Source organism: Globicephala melas, chromosome 1 (assembly GCF_963455315.2).
Source record: "Globicephala melas chromosome 1, mGloMel1.2, whole genome shotgun sequence".
NCBI lineage: Eukaryota > Metazoa > Chordata > Mammalia > Artiodactyla > Delphinidae > Globicephala > Globicephala melas.
The window spans coordinates 150366405-150391628 of NC_083314.1; the positions used below are offsets into that span (position 1 = coordinate 150366405).

Here is a 25224-nt window from a genome sequence, read left to right on the forward strand (position 1 = left end):
GCTTCTTGCTCCATAAAATTTTAAGAAATTTGTTCTACTTTTCTAACTATTGGAGGAATCATTTCATGACTAGAGAGTAACAACCACAGTGTAATTCAGAAAGCAGTGAAGAAAACTTGTGTTCCAGGCCTCACCCAACTGCTTATTAGATGTGTTACCTTGGATAAGTCCCTTAACATATTATAACCTGCCTCAGCTTTTTTTTGTTGTTAATCTCTGAAATGGAGGGCTAACCCAGTGTCAGTGGGAGGAAGGAAGGAAGGATGGATAAAATGTATGTTAGGAGTTGCACAGATCAGTGTTTTAATTAAGAATTCTCCCAGAATAGGACTAAATAACCCATCTGGCTTTGTATTGTTTCACCCACTCTTTGATTAAGAATCAATAAAATAGTAACGTGCTCGTTTTTATATTTGTTGGTTTATTAATCTTCAACATGTGAAGTAGCACAACTTTCATTTTAGAGGTAAAGAAACTGGCAGTTACCCATCAAATTTTGGAATTAAAAGGACAGATCAGTGTTCTTTGGAGTTCTGAGTGGAAATTAATTTTGCTGTGGATTGAGAAATTAATGGGGGAGTGAGAAAATGAAGATACTAGGAGTACACTGCTCTCTGTGGAAGTTTTGTTAAGACTGAAGGGAGGGGGACTTCCCTGGTGGTACAGTGGTTAAGAATCCGCCTGCCAGTGCAGGGCACACGGGTTCGAGCCCTGGTATGGGAAGATCCCACATGCCATGAAGCAGCTAAGCCTGTGCGCCACAACTACTGAGCCTGTGCTCTAGAGCCCACGAGCCACAACTACTGAGCCCACACACCTAGAGCCTGTGCTCCACAACAAAAGAAGCCACTGCAATGAGAAGCCAGCGTACCGCAATGAAGAGTAGCCCCCGCTTGCCACAACTAGAGAAAGCCCGTGCACAAAAACGAAGACCCAAGGCAGCCAAAAATTGAAAATAAATAAATAAATAAAAACTAATTGTAAAAAAAAAAATGGCTGAAAGGAAATGAACCTAAATACCTCGAGGGATATTCAGACTTGAGGAAGGGGTTTTGTTTTAAGTCAGAGAAGTGGGTGTGGTTTTTTTGGTTAATTGAGTGAAACCAGTGTAGATAGAGGTTGGAGTTACCAGGAGTAGTAGATGGTGACACCATTGGACTGTGGAGAAAATGAAAGTTAATGAGATCATGAACACATGTGGAGTGGTAATGAGAGCCTGAAGTAGAGGAGATTGAGGTAAGGTCCCTGGCAGGGACATCCTCTCTAGCAGCTTAATTACAAGGTATAAAACTAGATCATGTTGTGAAGTATCTTGTAGATTGCTGGGTATATGTGGAGTAGCCAAGAAGTCATAGGATTTGTAAAGCTAAGATATTTCACAGATGTTTATGAATGAATGGTTGGATCAAGTATTCAAATAGGCAGTTCTGATACACATGTGCAGGGAGAGAGCAAAAGCACTTAGATAAAACCTGAAAAAGAATGGATGATGTAGAGCATTGTTTATATTTAATATTGACTATTTATATTGACTTAACAACTGCTTTATAATACTGTTTTTAATTGTGGCAAAATACACATAAGATTTACCATTGTAACCATTTTTAGGTATACAGTTTGGTGGCATTAAGTACACTCACAGTGTTTTGCAACCATCATCACTGTCCAGAACTTTTTCATCATCCCAAACATAAACCTTGAATGCATTAAGCAGCCACACTTCCCTCCAGCCCCTAATCTGTTCTCTATGGGTTGCATATTTCATATAAATGGAATCATGTAATATGTGTTGTTTTGTATATTTGGCATCTTTCACTTAGCTTAATGCTTCCAAGGGTCATCCTTGTTGTAGTATGTATCAGGACTTCATTCCTTTTTATAGCTGAATAATATGCTATTGTATGGATATACCATATTTTGCTTATCTGTTCATCTGTTGATGGGCATTTGAGTTGCTTCTTGTGGCTATTGTAAATAAAGCTGCTGTGAACATTCACTTACATGTGTTTTCATTTCTCTTGGCTATATACCTAGGAATAGAAATGTTAGATCGTATGCTAACTCTGTGTTTAACTTTTTGAGGAACCACCAACTGTTTTCCACAGCATCTGCACCATTTTATATTTCTACCAGCAGTATATGAGGGTTACAGTTTCTCTGCATTCTTGCTTTATCATAATTTGTAAAAATTAGTTCATTAAACCTTTGAATCCTTACTGAGTGCAAGGCACCATGCTAGATGCTATGTGAATTTCAAAGAAGGGCAAGGCAAGATTTTCTAGAAGCAACAGGTTCTGGGCCTGCTGGGAGTTAGAATCAACATTTATAACTGTCCTGGAAGGAGCAAGTGTTAAGTACTCCTTAACACTTAATTTGAAGGCACAATTAAGGTACCTTGAGGATTTCAGAGAGGGAGTTTACTTGTGGGGAAAGGCTTCTTTCTTTTTTTTTTTTTTTTTTTTTTTTTTTGCGGTACACGGGCCTCTCACTGTTGTGGCCTCTCCCGTTGCGGAGCGCAGGCTCAGTGGCCATGGCTCACGGGCCCAGCCACTCCGCAGCATGTGGGATCTTCCCGGACCGGGGCACGAACCCGTGTCCCCTGCATCGGCAGGCGGACTCTCAACCACCGCGCCACCAGGGAAGCCCCAAAGGCTTATTTCTTGACTATCAGAACAAGAAACTTAAATCCTATTCTGTGGGAAGCCGGAAAACTTCTGAGCAGGATAGTGATATAATTTGAACCTGGACTCTGGAAGAGAAATCTAGCAGCCAAGAGTAGAGGCTGAGGTCGAGGGTGGAAGAGACTAGTAGTGCCTGTGAAAGCAGTGTTGTGTTGTGTGTGTGTGTGTGTGTGTGTGTGTGTGTTTATTTATGGCTGCGTTGGGTCTTCGTTGCTGTGCACGGGCTTTCTCTAGTTGTGGCAAGCAGGGGCTACTCTTTGTTGCGGTGCTGGGCCTTCTCATTGAGATAGCTTCTCTTGTTGCGGAGCATTGGCTCTTAAGCGCACGGGCTTCAGTAGTTGTGGCTCGTGGGCTCTAGAGCACAGGCTCAGTAGTTGTGGCACATGGGCTTAGTTGTTCCGCGGCATGTGGGATCTTCCCGGATCAGGGCTCGAACCCATGTCCCCTGCACTGGCAGGCGGATTCTTAACCACTGCGCCACCAGGGAAGTCACGTGAGTTTGTTTCTTATTAATCTTTTTCAAAAGAATTATCATTTTTAAACATCATCTCTATTTTTTCTGACCTTTTTTTGCTTCTCTCCTTTCTGTTTCTTTAGATTTGCTTTGTTGCTCTCTTCCTATCATGATAAAAATGTTGGGAAAAGAACAATAAAAATCAGTTTGGTTTTAGTCCTTTTTTTTTTTTTACATTTTTAAAGCTTATATTAAGTATTGCTGTAGCTGTTACAGTGCAAATTTATTCGTAGTGGTTTTTGTCGTTCTATTTAAGGATTTTGAATTTTTCTTTATCAGTGTATCATTTCTCTCACAGTAAGAAATCTCCCATTTTTCCTTAATATTTCTTAATTTTTGATCAAATCCCAGTATGTAACCAGCCTCCATTTATCACCTCTTCCCGTGCATGTGTTCCTTCCTAACCACATATAAATTGTAACAACTGTGCAAGGCACCTTGCTGCGTGGAATCCCTCAACCTATTTGGCCGTGTCCCTCTGCCAGGGTGTCCACCTCATTCCACCTGAGGCTCTCACACTCTGCATTAGGCTGTCCTCGTACTGGGACATTGACCTTACGTTGCCCAACAGTCCTGACATCCCGCACAGGACTGCTGCCGTACACACATTTCGCTATCCTTCCACCCCATGTAGACACCCTGATTATGCCCCAGCACCCTGCTCTGGCCTTGAGCTCCCCCTCTGAGGACTTTACCTTGCCTGACCCCACCTAATGGCTTCGGACAGGATTTCTTCAAGAAGGGAAAGGAGAGCGGGCACTGCAAGAGAAAGTCGTTTCCTGATTTAACATAGCATAGTTAGAGAACACAGACTGTTTTCTTCTTTGGAACTAATTGAGATTTCTTTTAACTAGTATAAGGTCAGTTTTTAAAACTATTCCATGTGCGCTGAAGGAATATATATACTCTGCATGGTTGATATGTGTGTGTGTGTATATATATATATGTATGTATGTATTATATGTATATTAAAAAAATGTAGAGAACAAGTGAATAGTCATATACCCATCATTCAGCTTAATAATGTATTACAGATACAATTGAAGCCCTCTGGAACCTTTTTTTGATTCCTTTCCCATTGTTTCCCCAAAGAGGTATTTACTGTTCTGAATTTAGTATTTCTTAAACATGAATTAATTATATGAGAAATACTCTGTAAACTAGAATACCAGTGTAGACCAGAATTGCCCACAGATGCAAGCATTCTCTCATATCAGAAAACTTTCTAGGGACTTCCCTGGTGGTCCAGTGGTTAAGAATCCGCCTTCCAATGCAGGGGACACGGGTTTGATCCCTGGTCAGGGAACTAAGATCCCACGTGCCATGGGGCAACTAATCCTGTGTGCTGCAACTACTGAGCCCGCTCTGGAGCCGGTGTGCCACAGCGAAGAGCCCGCACACTGCAACGAAAGATCCCACATACCGCAGTGAAGATCCTGCGTGCCGCAACTAAGACCTGACGCAGCCAAATAAATAAATAAATAAATATTTTTTAATCTATTACAAAAAAGAAAGAAAGAAAGAAAACTTCCTAGTCTTTGGAAGAATGTTGGGAATTTGCCAAAGAAGTATTTGTGTTACCTCTTACTGCATATTTTAAGTCAGAGCATAAGCACTTAAGTCTTTTAATTGATAAGTAGGTATCTAAAAATATGTAAATACATGAGGAATGCTATGACGGATGTCTTGTTTTTACGCATCTGTCTGTGGTTAGTACTAAACAATTAGATAGTTGACTGTGGTAATAACCAGTAAGTTATAACTCTTTGACCACTTATGGCAAGCTATTCCATATATGAGAGAAAATCTAAATCTAACAGACTAATTTGCATGTCTGAATTACCTTTGATAGCTAACTGGAGAAACTGTTATTTAAAAAGTATATTCCTTCAGATGACTTTTCTAAAATCCTTTAAAAATCTTTAAAATAATTTTAGCCAGTTATGTTGTTGCTATAGATTAATGTCTAAATTGGACTTAAGAGTTTTGTCTCCTAGACCTTTGTCTCTGAGATCGATCATTTGACCATGTCTCACTTTAGCATTTATATATAGTAATTTTGCCTCTTGTGATATATGTTGTTTTGTTTTTTCATTTATAGTGATAGATTCCTGTGGCCTTTAAAATGATTGAATAACGATGGACATGAATGCAAAGTGACTTCTCTACTGAAGCAGAAGATTCTTATTACCTTCCATTAACTCAGCTTAGTCTTCAAGAAGGGGCAGAACGAGTGAAATACAGAAAACTGAAGAGAAGAAAACCTCAGTTTGGAACTTTCTCCATGACTGTTCCTTAAGCCCTATCTTTCTACTTGTTTTAATTTTGCTGTGAATTTATAAATAGTGAAGACCAAAGAAATAGAAGAAACATTTGAGAGCTTTATACTAAGAAATTTGCCTTGAGAGCTGCTATTCTTAGGAGGGAAAAGCATATCAAGTTCCTGTCTGATTTTTTGTTTGTTTTAAACAGGTTTCTTATGTCCTTAGATTTTGAAGGATAAGTCAAGTATAAATACATACCTACACACTATTTTTAGCAGCTGTGAAAGAATAATGAGATTTGTAAATTAAGGGCTTTGTAATGTGGATGTTTTGCTACTAGAGTTGATTACTCAGAAGATCTTTTATAGCTCTTCAGTGTTTTATTTTTGATCTATCACTTCAATGATATTATTTGCCCAAACAAAAGTCCATCTGTCTTTCTAAGCTATGACCTTTTTGTGAACAGTGTTTGCATTCAATGTGCAAATGTCCATGTATTATCTATTTAAGCAACATCATAGGGCCATCACTCAAGGAAGTTGAATGAGGTGAACATTGATATAGCTCTTTCCCCTTCCCCCTATTTTTTAAATGTAACAAATACTTTTTATGTTCCCCTCCCCCTTCCCCTTTCCCCTTTCCCCTTTTGGAAACGTGTCAGGATCTAGATAGTTTAAGATGAGCAATTGAGGGGACTGAGAAATTGATCCACACAGAGCCTGGCTTCTTTGTGCTTCATCATAAGGTGTGCTGCCGGCCAGCCTAATTTTAAGTACCCTTTTAACAAGAGAACCTCGTGGAAATCCAGCCGGCAGACTCAAGGAGTTCAGGAAACAGGACCACAGAGGTTACGCTCTGGGGTGAGTATTCTCCTGTGTCTAACTTGGAAGAAGACTGTGTATGTATATGTATCATGGAAAATATCTACTGCTTTCTTACATATTATACTTTGGAGACTATCAGTGGGGTGGTTTGGAGACACCAACAGATGGATCTCTCAGGAAAACTGATTCTAACTGATGTTTTGAAGAAATTAATGTGAACTAAATAGAAAAACTCTTGAGAGGTTGTATCCTCCATCTCTAGGAAGATCTTTTCTACTGCTTTTGCCTGAAGTTACCTGAAGCAGATTAATCTTTTTTCATAAGTATCTGTAGTTTTAAGTAGTTGTTTATTCTTAAGGTTCTTCTGCTATAACACAAGAATTCATTAGCTTCTGTCATATAACTTCTAGGTCTGTGACCCACTCTTCTGTTTGTGTTTTTCATGGTTATATATTCACAGACTGTTGTTTTTGTTTATAACTTCTCTGATGTATGGGGCCTGATGAGTACTCTAGAAAGGCTCAGAGAGCGAGTCTTTCTATAAAAGGGGGACCTTAAAGTAATCACAGACTCTTTACTTGATATCAGGTTCTTGCAAGAATAAGTGATTTCAGTTTTCTCATTTTCAGATCCTGGCCATGAGGTTGGATGCCTCACCTTGTTGAAAAGAGACACTGGACCTAAATGGCGCAGCATGACTTTGTTCCTGCTTGGCTAAATTTCTCAACACCACAGTCAGCTAAGGTACTGTTCTCCATTCTAGTAACTATCCAAATACCAGTTCTTTTCATCCCCATCTTGTCTGTGGCCTCTGTTTTACAATCTAGTTGTTTTTTTGTGTATTCAGCCTTGCCTGGGGATTTTACATACGTTTTCAATAAACTTAACTATCTTTCTTTTAATAGGGTATATAAATAATTAGGCAGTGCAAGTCAGTGTGTACCCTGCTACTGCCAGGTGTTCTGTTTATTTCATGTTAAGCTTTTCTCATTGTGTGGCACACTTAAGACTGCCTATATTAGCTGCAGGAACACTTCAGTTTGGGGGGGAAATGGATCTTCAGGATGAATGCACATTTGTCTAAAGTAGTAGATGAGGAGGAAAAAGGATAGACAGTGATTGACTACTACATGGCTCTCAGATTAAATCTTAGAAATTCTTTTTTAGAAACAATAATCTACTTAATGATTTCAGGGAAAATGTATGTTACGTTAAGGGTAAAGACAAATGGAATATATTATTGTTAAAGGAAACCTTTAGGAAGCTAGTAAACTTAAAAATTCTTCCCATTTTGCCAACTAATAGAGGAGGGAGAAAGTTGATAGGTAGTCTCAGAAAAAAGCATACCTTCCCTATTCTTAGACGTGAATTTTGGGAAGATGTTCCTGGTCTGTCTAGACCCACAACCCCTTGCTCTAATCTTCATTTTGAATTGCCCTTGTGAAATTCCCCAAATCTCATAATTGACATAATCTGACCCAAGCGTTGGGCGTGGTGGGCCTGAGGGGTTCGGTGTGGGATCCTAGGAAAGCGTTTAAATGTATGCACATCTTATACCTGCAAAGGATGATTGATTTAGCACAATGAACAATTGATTTAGCACAGTGAACTCAGTAAAAAGAATGAGGAAATACGATTTAAATATTTCCATTTTATAATAAGCAAATTTGTGTGGTATTAGCATAAGGATAGACAGATAAAGCAATGGAATAGGATAGACAATTCAAAAATAGTCCTATACAGTTGATTTTTGACTAAAGTGCCAAGGTAATTCAATGCAGAAGTGATAGTCTTTTTAACAAGTGGTTCTAGAACTGGATATCTATGTGGGGGTGGGAGGGAGAGCCTCAACCTTTACGTCATATCATACATAAAAATTAACTTGAGGGCTTCCCTGGTGGCGCAGTGGTTGAGAGTCCGCCTGCCGATGCAGGGGACACGGGTTCGTGCCCTGATCCGGGAAGATCCCGCATGCCGTGGAGCAGCTAGGCCCGTGAGCCATGACCGCTGACCCTGTGCGTCTGGAGCCTGTGCTCCGCAACAGGAAAGGCCACAACAGTGAGAGGCCCGCGTACTGCAAAAAAAAAAAAAAAAAATTAACTTGAAATGGATTATAACCTAAATTAAAGAGCTGAAATCCATAAAGCTTTCAGAAGAAAGAAGAAAATCTTTGTAACCCACTAGAATGGCTGAAATAAAAAAGACTGACAGACGGCGTGTTGGTGAGGATATTAATAATAAGGAAATAGATGTGAAGATGTCTCTACCCCAACCTATAGTTCTCCTGTAAGCCCTTGTCAAATGTATCCATGCTTTTCATGGTTTTTTTAGACTTTGTTTTCTATCATATGAGACTGAAGACTGTTATAGAATGCAACTATTTGGAATAGGAAGGGACATCAGAATTCATCTATAATAAGTGTTTCTCAAAGTGCTCCTTTTTAGTTGTGTAACCTCAGAGACTTATTCTCCCTGACCTCTTTCCTTATATGGAAATAGTAAAATGGGGATGATGCCAAATTATAGTCTTGTTATGAGTATTAATGTTTGGAAGTAAGTGTTTTATAAAACTATAAAAACTCCTGTGGGGTTGTTAATGGCCTGCCAAGGTGGGATTTAACTGTTCCTTTGTCTTCAGTTCGAGAGTAATTTACACAAATAATAAATCTATTTAGAGCAAGCATCTTGCTTTTCCTTTCAAGATTAACAACATTTTTAAGTGTAAAGTTTTGGAGCTTATTCTTTTGGATATTGACAGGGTTTTTTTCCCCTCTCATGCAAATAATTGAAGTAGCTGCTTTTTCTCCCTATTAATTCAGTTAATGATTGAATATGTAACATAGGGCTTCTCTAACTCAGAGGACTGCGGTACCCTTAACTGTGTTCTATATGCTCAAAATAGGGGTTTCTGCCATAAATATTACCTGTATTCTAAAAACCCGATGTAAAACTTAAGATACTGAAAGAGACTGATATGTACTTACCTGTTTGCTTCTCTGTACTTTATCATCTTAGTCACCTACAGCCACCTTCGAAAAACACGGAGAGCACCTACCCCGAGGAGATGGTAGATTTGGAGTAAGCCGTCGTCGACATAATTCCTCTGATGGCTTTTTTAACAATGGACCTCTACGAACGACAGGAGGTAAGACATACCCAACTTCCATGACTATATAAGCTACTCAGCAAGCCCAAGCTGAGGGTGCATGTCCATAATCTTGGAATAATGATCTTTTGTAAACATAATACTCAGTTAGATCCTCCAGTAGTCATTACTCAACTATATTGGCTTTCTAACATTCTCAGGTTCTCTTAAGTCATTTATTCAGTTGAAGAACTCATACAGAAATTACATTAAAACAGAAAGTTGTATCTTCTGCCTTTTTTGTATGTGAACTTACTCTTTTATTAAAAAGGTCCCCCGAAGGGCTTTGGCAATACCTTAAGTTATATCAGGAAGCATCTGGCCCAGTTGTTTCTGAATTTTCAGGAAGCAAACACTCTAATGTGTTACTTTTCCTTACTATTTCAGATTCCTGGCACCAGCCCTCCCTGTTCCGGCACGATTCCGTGGACTCTGGTGTCTCTAAGGGGGCATATGCTGGAATCACAGGGAACCTATCTGGTTGGCACGGCTCTTCCCGAGGTCACGATGGCATGAGCCAGCGTAGTGGGGGTGGCACAGGGAACCATCGCCACTGGAATGGCAGCTTCCACTCCCGGAAAGGCTGTGCCTTTCAGGAAAAGCCACCTACAGAGATTAGGGAAGAGAAGAAAGATGATAAGGTAGAAAAGTTGCAGTTTGAAGAAGACGACTTTGTAAGTATGAAGATTTAGTTGTATACCTAAAACCTGACAAATGATTCTTATATATAAAACCGTGTTAGTAATGAGAACATTTCAGAAAGTACTAAAAAGGGAGTCCCTAAGTTTAGACTTTTAGTGTTTTTAGGAAGGACAAGGAAGGAGCTGGTTAGTATGATGATGATGACCAAAATTCCTGTGTAACTTTTAGCAAGTCTTCATATTTTTTCATCTTTTTGCCTTTGGAATTCTTATTTTTCTTTAAGCTTTATAAGGTTCAGTATTCAGATATGTTTATGTAAAACTATATTCTTGAATGTTAAATTGCTTTCTCCAACTATCATAAGAGGGGGTTTTTTGTCTTGATTTTGCCCTCTCATATAAAACAATTGTGGTAAGTTCAGAAACATGCAGTTAGGAGTATTTTAGCTGTTGCCTGTACATTCAGTAAAACTTGATGCTATTGTGTGTTGAATTATATGCCTTTTTTTTTTTGAATTATATGCCTTTTGACCTGTAAACCAAAAGTAGAGTTTTTGTGCACCTTAAAAAAGTTTAATAATACATTTTACTTAACCAAATATGTCCAAATTATTATTCTAACCTGTAGCCATTATCTTTAAATTAATGAGATAATTAACATTATTTGTTGTACTACATCTTCAAAATCCTTTGTGCATTTTATAATTGTAGCACATCTTAATACAGACGGCACACGTTCCAAGTGCCCAGCAACCACACGTGGCTAGTGGCAATCCTATTAGGTAGTGCAACTTGTTATTTTTAAGTAGCACATTAGATAAGCCAGTCACTTTTATGACAGCTATTTTATGTTATCAAAACCAACTAAAGAGTAAAATTAGGCATCAGCCCCTCTTCTCCCAAGTCTAGCAAATGACCTGGGGGCTCTTAATTTAAATGTCATTTATCAAAGTAAATTCCTATCCCCAGGTGCCTATCCTTTAAAACTTTATTATGGAAAAGTCTGTAATACACCAATATATTAAATATTTGTCCAGAATGTCCTAAGTACTCAGTAGTCGAAAAATGACTACAACACTAAATTATAACGTGGATTATTTATTCAGTAAACTTATAAGTTATCAGTTCTGTGGCATTCCCAGTGGGAAATTAATTGACAATGGAAAGAAAAATGTTAAGGCAGCATTATCCACCTGCTAAGTGATCTAAAGGGAAGTTTGCTCTCACGTCAAACCTGAACAAGGTCATTAAGGGCAAGTTTATTTTGTGTTTATGCTTTAAAAAAAAATTTATTTATTTATGGCTAAGTGGGGTGCTTGTTGCTGCGCACGGGCTTTCTCTAGTTGCAGAGAGCGGGGCCTACTCTTTGTTGCAGTGCACAGGCTTCTTGTTGCAGTGGCTTCTCTTGTTGCAGAACACAGGCTCTAGGCGCGCGGGCTTCAGTAGTTGTGGCTCGCAGGCTCAAGAGCGCAGACTCACTGGTTGTGGTGCACCGGCTTAGCTGCTCCGCGGCATGTGGGATCTTCCCAGAACAGGGCTCGAACCCATGTCCCCTGCATTGGCAGGTGGACTCCCAATCACTGCGCCACTGGGAAAGCCTTGTGTTTATGCTTTTATGAAATATTCTGAGTGTACATAAAAGTCTGGAGAAAACCGTCAAGTACGCACACAACCTAGCTTTGTGAAATATTGACATTTTGCCCAATATGCTCTATACCATTCTTTTACAAAAGAGGCAAGATATCATAGATACAGTTAAAGCTTCCCTAATCATATTCTCCTAACGTTCCCCTAGAGGTAATCACCATTTTGATTTTAATGTTTTATCATCCTCATGTATGTTTTGATAAATTTTTACTATATGAATGTATCTGTAGACAATCTATAATATCATTTTGCCTGATTTTGATCTTTATATGAATACTGTCATATTGTAGTTCTCTTTTATTTGCTTAAAATTGTTTGAGATTTGTCTGTATTGATACATAGGGCTCTAGATCAGTGGTTCTCAATCCAGGAGCAAGTTTGCCTCCTTCAGAGCACATTTGGCAATATCTAGAGAAATTTTGGTTGTCACACCTGGGGATAGTGCTATTAGCATCTAGTATGTAGAGATCAGAGATGTTGCTAAACTTCCTGCAATGCACAGGACAGCCCCATAACAAAGAACCAGCCCAAAATGTCAGTAGTGCCATGGTTGGGAAACCCTGCTCTATATCTTTCTCACTGCTGTATAGTAAATATTCTGTGGTGTGAATATACTAGGTTTATTTATCCATCTTCCTGTTGACAGACATTTAGGTTGTTAAAGATCTTGTTTTGGAGATAAATCTAAAGGACAGGAACCATGGCATTGTAACTAGAGAAAGAAGGGTCAAAAATAAGATTTTTATCCAAAGGGAATTGATGAATAAGTAAATAATTTGAAAAGGAAAAACAGGAGGAGCAGAATTGGAGGATAGAAGATAAAGACGTCTTGGTACCAAAGAGATGGGTGAGATCAACCGGAGGTGTGCACATGGAAATAGAGATAGTAGTTGAGGTTTATGGTTGGACAGAATCACCCAAGGAAAGTAATATATTCAGAGAGGAAGCTTAGAGCAGAACCTGTGGAATAGCAGTAAGGGAGATTAAGAAGTGATTGGTTGAAAAAGAATGGGGTTTATCAAGAAAGAGTAGTTAGTCAAAAATAACAAAAGGTATTTGAGGACCTAATTGTTTACAGTAGGTTTTCTATGTTTCTTGTTTTTTCCCCATACTCTACATTGTATAATTAGAAAGTTATTTTTTGTTTTAAAATAGTATTAGTTTAATGTAATTAACAGTCCTATATTTGTACCTTGGACAAGTAATAACCCTAATTTCCCCTGAGTTGTTGGATGGTAATGTCTACCTTGCAACATTGTAGTAAGGAATAAAGATCACATTTGTTGGGACTTCCTGGTGACGCAGTGGTTGGGAATCCACCTGCCAGTGTGGGGGACACAGGTTCGATCCCTGGTCTGGGAAGATCCCACATGCCGCGGAGCAACTAGGCCCATGTGTCACAACTATTAAGCCTGTGTGCCACAACTACTGAAGCCCGTGAGCCTAGAGCCCATGCTCCGCAACAAGAGAAGCCACTGAAATGAGAAGCCCACAAGCGCAATGAAGAGTAGCCCCTGCTCGCCACAACTAGAGAAAGCCCATGCGCAGCAACAAAGACCCAACACAGCCAAAGATAAATAAATTAATTAATTTTTTTAAAAAAAGATCATATATGTTAAATGATGTATGCAAAACATTTAGCATGACAGAGTTGTTTTTTGTTTTTTATTTGGCTTTGCCGGGTCTTAGTTGTGGCACATGGGATCTTTAGTTGCTGCACGCACGATCTTTTTAGTTGCGGTATGTGAACTCTTAGTTGTGGCATGTGGGATCTAGTTCCCTGACCAGGGATCGAACCTGGGCCCCCTGCATTGGGAGCGTGGTGTCTTAGCCACTGTACCAACCAGGGAAGTCCAGGGTTTTTAATATTTTTTATTTTTTTTTTATTTATTTTTTAAAAATGGCCACTCTGGGAGGCATGCAGAAAGAAATGTGTTTTTTTTTTTGTTTTTGCAGTACGTGGGCCTCTCACTGTTGTGGCCTCTCCCATTGCAGAGCATAGGCTCAGCGAGCCCGCTCCGCGGCATGTGGGATCTTCCCTGACCGGGGCACGAACCCATGTCCCCTGCATCGGCAGGCAGACTCTCAACCACTGCGCCACCAGGGAAGCCCAGAAATGTGTTTTTAACAAACTGTGCTGGAACTATATCTATAGATATAGGGGGGTGTGTGTGTGTGTGTGTGTATCTTCTCTACCCCTACCACCTAGCATACAAAAAAATGAATTTGAGATGAATTACAGACCTAAATGTAAGGCCTTGAAACTAAGAAAACTTAGGAGAATATCTTTCTCACATAGGGGGTTAAAAAAAAATAAAAAGATTTCTTTGGACCCAGGGAGCAATAACCATAAAGGGGAAAACATTGATAAATCAGGCTTCATCAAAATTTAAAACTTCTGCTTATTTCACAGACTCAGAGAAAATATTTGCAGAACATAGATTTGAAAAGGGGCCTGTTCCCATAATGTGAATAACTCCTACAACTCAGTTTTTTTAAAAACATAAACAAGATTTGAACAGATGCTTCACAAAGGAAGATAGATGAATGGCCAGTAGGCACATGAAAAAAATGGTCAGTGTCATTAATCATAAGGGAAATGTGGAAATTCAAATTAAGACCACTGTGAGATACTGCTGCACACCCACCAGGATAGCTAATATTTAAAAGTCTGAAAATACAAAATTTGGTGACATTTTTGAGCACGTGGAAGTCTCATACATTGTTAGCAGGAGTGTGTAGTAGTACAACCATTTTATGAAAAGGAAGGTCTGACAGTTTCTTATAAAACTAACCATAAACTTTACCCTGTGACCCAGTACTTCCATTTCTAGGTATTTGCTAAAGAGAAATGAAAATCTGTGTACATTTATTGTAATTTTATTCATAGTAACACAAAACTGGGATTTTTTTTTTTTTTTTTTTTTTTTGCTGCCGTGCTGTGTGGCTTGTGGGATCTTAGTTCCCTGACCAGAGATTGAACCCAAGCCCTCAGCAGTGAAAGCACAGAGTCCTAACCACTGGACCGCCAGGGAATTCCCAGGAAATAATTTAAATGTCTATCAAAACAGGAATAGAAAAATTGTGGTATAATCATGTAATGGGCTACTTATGCAGTAATAAAAAAGAATGACTGATAAAACAACATGATGAATCTCAGTGAAGCTTTACACAATAAGGTACATACTGTATGATTCCATTTATATGACATTCTAGAATAGGCAAATAATCTATGGTAAGAAAAACAGTGGTTGCCTGTGTGGAGTGGAGATTGGGGAAGGGCATTAGGAAACTTTCCAGTTGTAGAAAGTAGCTTTATCTTTATAGATTTGGGGGGGTATAAGTATTTTTCAAAACTCATGGAATGGTATACTTGGTGCATTTCATTGTGTGTAAATGTTGTTTGATTAAAAAATAGATTTATGTCACCGGTCATGGAACAAACATAACACAAGCCTCCTGATGTGATTGACTGAGGAGTGCCCTCCAAAAATTCATAACCTGAATCTAACCATGAGGAAAAATCACACAAACTCAAATTGAGGTTTCTATAAAAGAATTTTAAAAGATTCTACAAAAGAACTAGGCTGAGTACTCTTTTAAAAAGTTATGGTCGGGGCTTCCGTGGTGGCACAGTGGTTGAGAGTCCGCCTGCTGATGCGGGGTACACGGGTTCATGCCCCGGTCCGGGAAGATCCCACATTCCGCGGAGCGGCTGGGCCCATGAGCCATGGCCACTGAGCCTGCGCATCCGGAGCCTGTGCTCCGCGACGGGAGAGGCCACAACAGTGAGAGGCCCATGTACCGCAAAAAAAAAAAAAGTTATGGTCATGGTGGGAAAAGTTCCAGATTAAAGAAGACTAAAGAGATAGGACAATTAAAGACAACATGTAAACCTAGACTGGATACTGGATGAGGGAAAAACAGTGATTTTAAACTTTGTTTTCCTGTAAAAGTATCAGTGTTACAGTTTGAATAAGAGTTGTAGATTAGATAATAGTATTTATTAATGTTAATTTCCTGATTTTTATAATTGTACTATGATTATGTAAGAGAATATCCTTCAAGTTCTTCAACCTGCAGATAGTTCAGGAAAAATATATATTTACAGAGAATTGTGGAAAAAATGTGGTAAAATGTTGACATGAGACTGTAGATGCACAATATACAGGAATTCTTTGTATTGTATTTGCAATTATTTTGTAAGTCTGAAATTAAGGAATAAGTTAAGAAAGAACACAAAGCAACTAGGATTGAAGAACCAAAAAAATCCATGGACAGGGACTTCCCTGGTGGTCCAGTGGTTAAGAATCAGTCTTGCAATGCAGGGGACGCCAGTTCGATCCCTGGTCAGGGAACTAAGATGCCGCATGCTGCAGGGCAACTAAGCCCGAGCGCCACAACTAGAGAGCCTGCGTGCTCTGGAGCCCGCACACCACAACTAGAGAGAAGCCCGCACACTGCATCGAAGAGCCTCTGAGCCACAACAAAAGATCCCACGTGCCACAATTAAGACCCAACACAGCCAAATAAAAGATAGATTAGGTAAGTAGGTAGGTAGGTAGATAGAAGATAGATTTTTTTTTTAATTATACTCAAAAAATCCATGGATGTCATCTACACCAAAATAAAGTGAAGTATCACAACATAGAGACAAACCACTAAAAGCTATAAAACCTGACTAGTATTGTGTTAGCAGTTGTGCAGGAGAAATTGAAGGAAGCAACAGGGCATCTTACAACCCTAGGGTTTCCAGAAGAGCCAGTAATTGTTCTAGAAAGCTTAGAGAACATTTGAGAAGAGCAGCTAGAAATTAGGAGTGGTTTTCCATATTCCCAAAACTAGTAAATACAGAGATGTTCTGGGATAAGGTGTAAAGGGTCTGACTGGACCAATCAGCAGAGAGAAATCACACAATAATTCGAACAAGGAAAGTTAATATAAAGAATTATTAACTGTAACAGGATGGGGTAATGAGTGATTGGCTAGTAAATAGTAAAGAGAACCCTAAAGAATATAAAGAACTTATAAAGAATATAGAGTTCTAAAAAACTATAAAGAATTGGCAGATACAAGGAGCAGCCACTAACCCTTGGGCTAAGACAGAGTGCCCAAGGAAGAGTCCCCTGTTGCCCCATCACCACCCCAGGATTGAGATCCAAACCTTATCGGAAAGGGCTTAGCTGTGGCTCACTGAATGGCAGAGCAGTTGCTAAGGTGCTTCTCCAGGGAACATGCTGAAAATCTGCCCTCTAGAGTACCTCGTAAAGCTGTTCATGGGATATGTCACTGCTACAAAACCACTCAAGTCAGCGCTCACTTGTACTTTAGAACCTGGCTTAGCAGGAGCAGAGTGCTGCAGGAACCTGCTGAGTAAGCACACAGGAACAAGAAGCAAAAGTCTCTCCTTGAGCTCTACTGACAAAATTAACATGCCAGCAAATTAACAAAGGGAAGGTTTTTAAAGTGCCCAGATTCATTTACACAGAGCAAGCAGAAAGGATGACTTTGGAACCAAGAGGCAATAAAGTTCAACACAGAGTTCTATCACATTTAATACTAACTAGCCAATATTCCCATCCAGAACAAAGCCCCTCACTGGGACAAAACTGTTGGAAATAGAATCCAGACTGAGCTGCAGGGACAGAGACAGTAGAGACAAAGGGAAGAGAAGGTTCAGGTACAAGCCATGGGGGGGAGGAGGTGAGCCGGGACATCAAAGAAAGTGTGCCATCTTTTTGAGCACTTCATGAAGACAACAGAAGAGAGTTATAAAGTGTGATGTTAGAAAGCTATCTTGATCCACATTCACAAAAATTGATCACATAAAAATAAGCAACATAATAGGATCAAGAGAATAAGGAACAGAGTAACGTTTCTACAGGCAATGCAAATTACACCTGTAAGACGTGCACAAAACGGATAAGAACCATAAGCAAATGGTACAAGAACGACATAACCAGAAAATTTCACAGTGCTAGAACTTGGGAAAGAAGTAATAAAAGATTTCAGAAAAATGAAGACTAAATAAGAAGGAGCACAAGACAATAAACACTAGTGTTTTTCAAGAATTAGACAAAGGAAGCTTTTTAAATGAAGAAAAAACAAATAGATTAAAATTAAGAATTGAAAAAAAAAGATACAGAAATTTGGCAAAAAAAAAATCCAAAAGATCTTCCCTGCAAAAAATAATAATAATATAAAATAACAAACGTGAATAGCTTAGGTGCTAAAAAGTATAATTCAAGAATAATTTCATGAAATACAGTAAGACTTGAAACTACAAATTGAAAGGACAGCCAGAACAGCCAACACTTAGAAGAAGAATATCCTTCGGACATCCAGACATAAAGAACAAGTCACTTATAAAAGAAAGAAAATCAGACACAATTTGACAACAAAGCTTTATAATACAAGTCAATGGTGTAACAATTAGAATACTCAAGCAAAGAAAATGTGAGCCAAGGATTTTTTACTCTGTCATACTTTATTCATCTAGACTCCTTTTGCCTTTACTATTCCATCCAGAAGAGTGTATTTACCTGTCCATATTCTGTCTGATTTGTCCATTTGTATACTGAATTAATAGTTCAGATTGTATCTGTGCTTGCTCTATGCTAGTGGGTCTCCTCTTGACAGGTTGAAAATATACACCTGCTGGGGCCCCACTTCTGGAGGTTTTGATTCAGAAGCTCTGCAGTCGATTCTGTGCCTCTTTCTATTTCTTGTTTAATGTCCCGTGGTCATTTGTGCTGAAAAGCCATTTTCCTACTCTGTACCAGATTGTAAAGTTTGGGTTTGGGCACCAGTGTCATCTTCACACCCCCATACAATTCGTTATTAAGTTGAGTCTGTGACTCTTAACACTTCTCGATCCTTCCCATCATCTCTTCCTCTACTCCTGTCGCCTTCATACTTTCCTGTACTAGGAAACTGGTCTCCTAATAGTCTCCTAGTTGTTTATAGCCCTGAAATACATCCTTCAAGCTGCTACCAGACTTGTAAACTAATGGTTGGATCATGTTAACTCTGCATGAGAGATGGATTCCCATCCCTAAAGAATAAAATTCAATCTCCCTTAAAAATACTCCACAGTCTGGCTCTTACCTACTTTGCCAGACATCTCTTTCCCCAAAGAAAGGCCCTCTCATTCCCTAGCACTAATGCTGAACTATTTGCAGATCTCTTTTTCATGTTTTTCCTGTCTTGGTGTTCATTCAGCATTCTGTTCCTGGAATCACCCGTTTTCCAGCTTTGGAATTCATCATTAAGGATTCTTCTTAGTCTCCTCTAATGAAACCTTTTCTGATAGCACTTCTCTTTCTAGTGGAATTGACTATTCCTTCCTTAGTACTCCTTCTTCCCTAATGTGAATTTTTATCATAGTCCCTATAATCTTTTTTTTTTTTTTTTGATGTGGACCATTTTTGAAGTCTTTATTGAATTTGTTACAATATTGCTTCTGTTTTATGTTTTGGCTTTTTGGCCGTGAGGCATGTGGGATCTTAGCTCCCTGACCAGGGATCAGACCTGCACCCCCTGCATTGGAAGGTGAGGTCTTAACCACTGGACTGCTAGGGAAGTCCCCCCATAACCTTTTATTATACTTACTGGTCTACAAGTTTATCTTTGTAGTAAGACTGACCCTTGTGGGGATAAGGATTCTTCTTAATTGCCTTTGTATTCCTAGCACATGGTGTGCCTCTGCCCTAAAGCAGTCTCATTAGAAATGCTATGAATACTCACATTTCACTGACCAGATTATGCTCCTTAAATCTGAGAAAAGTGATTCACTTTCTTGTTCATTCAGCTTTCTGTGCCTCCTTAGTTGGCATACATATCCTACAGGAAGATGAGAACTTGCACACTTACTCTGTTTATTTAAAAAAAAATTTTTTTATCCTCTCATATTAAAGGAAATGAAAGCCAAGAGAGCCTGAGATTGATTTTGCATTTCAACGTCGTCTGTTTATTTGTTAATTCTGAATACAGTGTTAGAGTGCTGCTGATATATAGTTATCAGTATTTGATAGGTTCCATGGTGAATGCTACTTTGCAAAAAGTGCTGAAATGATTAGTTTTCTATATCAACCATTAATACCCCTTTTTTCCTAGCCTTCTTTGAATCCAGAAGCTGGCAAACAGAATCAGCCATGCAGACCTATTGGGACCCCTTCTGGAGTGTGGGGTAGGTAGATTTTGCCATTTTTAAAGGCACAACTTTAAATTTTTCTTATTAGCAGGGAGAGGAGAAAACATTCTTTATCTGTTTTTTTATTCGTTTGTTTCTTTATCTCTGGTTTCTCTTCTCATCCATTTGCACATGGTAACTAACTCTGCCTAGCTCTTACTCTGCCCCCCAAAATACCATTGAGATGTAATGGTAGTAGAGTCAGAATACAGACAATTGAGAGCTTGTAGAGCCCTGAATTTGAAAGCAGATTTTAAGCAAAGGGAGAATAATATAATATGCTCATAAGAAGTAATTTTTTTAGAAGTAATTTTTAATGTTGCTAATTTGCTTATAACAATTAAATTGAATTTTAATGTATTATAGTTGTCTCCTTAATATTTGGTAGACAACTATATTCTAACCATTCTTTCATATTACTAAATACTCTTCTAAAGTGTTCTTTGAAAGGCTAAATAATACCACGTCCCAGAGAACATTTTGTTCAACCAGGTTCCGTTAGCTGAGTGGGGTGTTGTTTTTGTTTTTGGCAATTATCAATGATGTCTGTTGTATAGGGCAGGGGGAAACCTATAAATGCACACATTTATATATATATGTTCCTAATAACTAGCTTTATAAAAAGTTAGTAGAGGGCTTCCCTGGTGGCACAGTGGTTGAGAGTCCGCCTGCCGATGTAGGGGACACGGGTTCGTGCCCCGGTCCAGGAAGATCCCACATGCCGCGGAGCGGCTGGGCCCGTGAGCCATGGCCGCTGAGCCTGCGCGTCCGGAGCCTGTGCTCCGCAACGGGAGAGACCACAACAGCGAGAGGCCCGCGTACCACCAAAAAAAAAAAAAAAAAGTTAGTAGAAAAATCAGTGTATTTCAAACCAAACCTGATCCTGTGGCATTGGGATCTTTGGCATTTACAAATTGTACTCTCCTAGTTCCCACATTAGATATGTTCAGTAGCCAGGCATCTTATTAGGAAGGCTTTAGTGTATCTAAATACTGGGTTTGGATCTTGAGTTACAGGATTAAGGGCAATTGCTGTACCATTTCCCCTTTGTTAATGTATAGCTTTGCTCCAGTTTGCCTCATCAGAAGGTCCCATAGCAGACTCCTTTCTCCAGTTTCCTCATCTCTCTGTGTTCTCATGCTGACAGGAGTAGCTATCCTTGGATATATATTCTTGTTTGGTCTATGCCTGAGTGATCACACCGTGCATGAGACATGCTGTACCCCTGAAAGACTCCTAACATCTTTGGGCTTTTTGGTTGATTATGAATTTAGAATCAAGTGTTTTCTTATGTTGCCTTTTTTCCTACAGTTCCTGGGTAAGTGTCACTTTTGAGAGTATCTGTTAAGTGCATACCAGGAAATGTTTGTCACTTAGTCTCAACTGTCAGCTCTTTGTACAAAGTGAGGCCTTTGTTTGAACTATGCTTCGTGTTAACCAATAGGTTTGACATTCTTTTGTCTCTCCACTATTGTATTTCACAGAAAACCCACCTAGTGCCAAGCAGCCCTCCAAAATGCTAGTCATCAAAAAAGTTTCCAAAGAAGATCCTGCTGCTGCCTTCTCTGCTGCATTCACCTCACCAGGATCTCACCATGCAAATGGAAACAAATTGTCAACCATGGTTCCAAGTGTCTATAAGAACCTGGTTCCTAAGCCTGTACCACCTCCATCCAAGGTATGATTTGGAATCAGTGTAAGAACCTTATACAGCAGAGGTGGGAGAATAAATAAGAAAAAAATTTAGTAAATTTATTTTTTCCTGTTGAGTCACTCACCAGATATTCATTTGGTACCATTAAGTCCTATGTATAGTATTTTACTGTCTCCAAACTCTCTTCTGCTGCCAACTACATTTTTAGTAGGCCTCTCATACTCATTAGCTTCATCTCATAAACCTGCTTCTCTTGATTTGCTGTTTTCATTAATAACACCAACATTCATCTGGTCACGTAGCTGAGTATCATGGCTGCTGCTTTCTTCCTCTTTCTTACTCATTCCCCTCTCCCAAGCAGTTATATAAAATCCCCATCAGTTTTTTCCTCTATGATATGCCCTTGTCATCTCACATTTACTGTTGTAGTGTACCCTTCTATTTCCTCATTTCTCTGTATTTTATCTTACACAGAACTGCCAGAATGATTATCCTAAAACAGTTTGAATATATCACATCCCCTCGCATTAAATCCCTTAAGTGATTCCAAACCATCTGTATAGCAGGGGTTGGTAAACTTTATCTGTAAAGGGTCAGATGATAGATATTTTAGGCTTTGTTGGTCACATATGACATATGGTCTTTTTGTAATATATTCTTTTTCTTTTCTTTTTTTTTTCAACCATTTAAAAATGTAAAAAACATTATTAGCTCATGGGCCATACAAAAATAGGCCTCAGGCCAGTTTTGGCCCAAGGGTCATGACTTAGCAACCCCTGATGTTATAATACCGTGTCCAGACTCATGAGCACTGGTGTGTATAATTCTATATAGCCTAAGCCTAATCTGTCTTTTACTGCCCTTTGTTTTCTTACCTGGGAGATTTTCCTGCGTGTTTATGTCATACTCTCTGAATCCTTTTCTATCACATACATCTAAAGATCTAATTAAGCCTTGTATCTGATTGAATAGCACTCTGTCTCTAATCACAATATTTATTGCATCTATTTCTTCATTTGGTTGTAATCTCCTTAAAGGCTTCAGGTCTTTTTCATATTTGTATCCCTAGCACCCTCACAAAAGCACACAATAATTGCTTGAATGAATTCCAGCCACTGTAAGGAAACAATTAAATTTACTGTGTTATTGAGAGAAAAAACAGTGAGCATTAATTCACTTTTCTGTGTGTGCAAGCACTTGTTTGGTACTTAAGAGCAACACAAAGTACAACATTGGTCCTCACCCTCCATGGGCTAAAAGTCTAATAGGGATGACAAGATATAACAATATAAGGTAATGTGATTGTGTATGAAATAAAATAACAAATTCTAAAAACAAATCTTAAACAGATTTGGAATAACTAAATTAATTAAACACTTTATTTATTTACACAGTTCAGAGGAGCAAGGATCAGCTTAGACTATGACCATCAAGGGAAATTTTACTGAAAAACTAATTTGAACAGATCTTTGGAGGATGGTCCAGATTTGGATAGGGAAAGTCTGGAGAGTATTACAGGTTAGAAGAGGTGGTTAAATAAAATGTTCTGAAAATAGAAAACACTGGGCATATATGAGGGATACGGAATGAACCATTCTGATTACCTGGTAGCACTGGAAAAATACCAGGACTGAGGGTCATTATCCTAGTGTTAATGAAGCTTTCAGTGTAGATAAGATCTCTGAGGGAAAGAGGATAGAAGAAGAGTAAAGAATGGGACAATAAGACTTGGGGAAATACTTAATATTTCATAAATATTAGGAAAATAACAACATAGTCAACAGGATTAAGAAATTGTAATTCAGACATAGAAAAAATCGTATGCTATCACACTTCTGGGTGGGTGAATTTAAGATGGCAGCTGGCGTTGTCAGCACTTGTCAATTGCTGCCAATAGGTTGAGGGAAATAACAGAGGGGATTTGGACCTTAGCAGTTGGAAAGTTTTTGGTGACCTTTGAGTTGAGGTTTTAGGAGAGTAGTGTAAGGCTGAAAAACAAGATTTCAGAGGATTCTGGAATTATGTGAGTGGAAGTGGAAGTAGTGGCACCTTTGAGACTTGACAGTAAAAGGAAACAGAATATAGGTGGTGGTAAAGTTAAGTGAAAGGGTGAAGAAAATCTGTAGGAAGAAGTGACTGGGGACAACTTGAAATATACTTGAAAGGTCATTAAAGGATCATGGCCCAAGAAGAAATGAATGGGAATAAACTGATTGACAAATGGAATTATTTTTGAAAGGGGTTTAGGATACTTGTTCCTCTGATGTAGAAGGAAAAGAATATGAATTCAGTCAAGAGAGCAACTCCTATAAAGAAAGAAACTGGGGCTTCCCTGGTGGCTCAGTGGTTGAGAGTCTGCCAATGCAGGGGACACGGGTTCGTGCCCCAGTCCAGGAAGATCCCACAGGCCGCAGAGCGGCTGGGCCCATGAGCCATGGCCACTGAGCCTGCGCGTCCGGAGCCTGTGCTCCGCAACAGGAGAGGCCACAACAGTGAGAGGCCCGCGTGCCGCAAAAAAAAAAAAGAAAGAAACTGTGGCATGGAAATTAACTGCAGGGCTTTGAAGTAGACAGATGACACTTTGCTCCTTCTTTGTGATACAACCTTGGACAAGTTTCTAACATTATGAATCTCAATTTCATCATGTAAAGTGGAGGTAGTAGTGCCTGTCTTTTAAGGGTTTTTTGAGGAGTAAATGAGGTACTTGTAAGTGGTAATAAATGGTAGCTATTGTTATCAGCATGGCAGCATACCTTTTGTTTGTTCCATTCCTTTAGAGTTTATAAAGTTTTCGTAAGTGTTAACTTCATGTGAAATGTCTGCAAGCATTCTGTTAGGCAACAGAAGAAGAGTATAATAATGAGTGAGACAGGGCTTCCCTGGTGGCTCAGTGGTTGAGAGTCCGCCTACCGATGCAGGGGACACGGGTTTGAGCCCCGGTCCAGGAAGATCCCACATGCCGCGGAGCGGCTGGGCCCGTGAGCCATGGCCGCTGAGCCTGTGTGTCCGGAGCCTGTGCTCCGCAACGGGAGAAGCCACAACAGTGAGAGGCCCGTGTACCGCAAAAAAATAAAAATAAAAAATAATGAGTGAGACAAACTCATATCCTCACGGATCTTAGAAGTCTTTTGGGGAAGAAGAAGTGACAAGGATAAAAGTCATAACACAGAGCTTAAGATCAGTTTAGCCCTGTTGTGTAGAACTGAGTTGAGGATAGAATGAAAATAAGAAAACTAAAGTCTGCTGTTAACTATCCTTGCAAAAGGTAGTGAAGCCTGAACAGGGATGATGCAAGTGAGCAGAGAAGGGAGGTGGTGATGGCACACAGTGGGAAGCAAATCAGAGGAGGAAAACAGGACACTGAGCATTCATCCCCAGGAAACTGGGATAACTGTGGAACCATTTCACTGAAGTTAGAGAAGAGAGAAAGCAGAGTTTTCAGGAAAAGTTGATGAGAGTGGTTCTGGGACCCTTGAATGTGAGATGTTAGAGGAAGGCAGAGATGAGATAACTAGTAGGCAGGTGTGGATTTATCCATTCATTCATTTTCTCTATGCGTTCAACAGTTATTAAACATCAAATATTTGTGTATTTAAAAGCTATATGCCACTAGAGTCAGAAAAATAATCTCAAAGAGTTGCTGTCTAGTGAAGAGACACATAT

At 39.2% G+C, this 25224-nt stretch overlaps 1 protein-coding gene across 5 annotated transcripts in view; it reads left to right on the top strand.

Annotated features, from left to right (window-relative positions):
• Nucleotides 1-25224, top strand: part of GPBP1L1 (GC-rich promoter binding protein 1 like 1) — a 55388-nt gene that overhangs the window by 21266 nt on the left and 8898 nt on the right. For all 5 annotated transcript variants that reach the window (XM_070045311.1, XM_070045310.1, XM_070045309.1 and 2 more), the window contains exons 2-7: nucleotides 5297-6319; nucleotides 6913-7027; nucleotides 9299-9428; nucleotides 9816-10102; nucleotides 19832-19904; nucleotides 21392-21585. In XM_070045311.1, the coding sequence (XP_069901412.1) occupies nucleotides 6968-7027; nucleotides 9299-9428; nucleotides 9816-10102; nucleotides 19832-19904; nucleotides 21392-21585 (744 nt within the window). In that variant the 5' untranslated portion in view covers nucleotides 5297-6319; nucleotides 6913-6967. The remainder of the gene's footprint in view (nucleotides 1-5296; nucleotides 6320-6912; nucleotides 7028-9298; nucleotides 9429-9815; nucleotides 10103-19831; nucleotides 19905-21391; nucleotides 21586-25224) is intronic.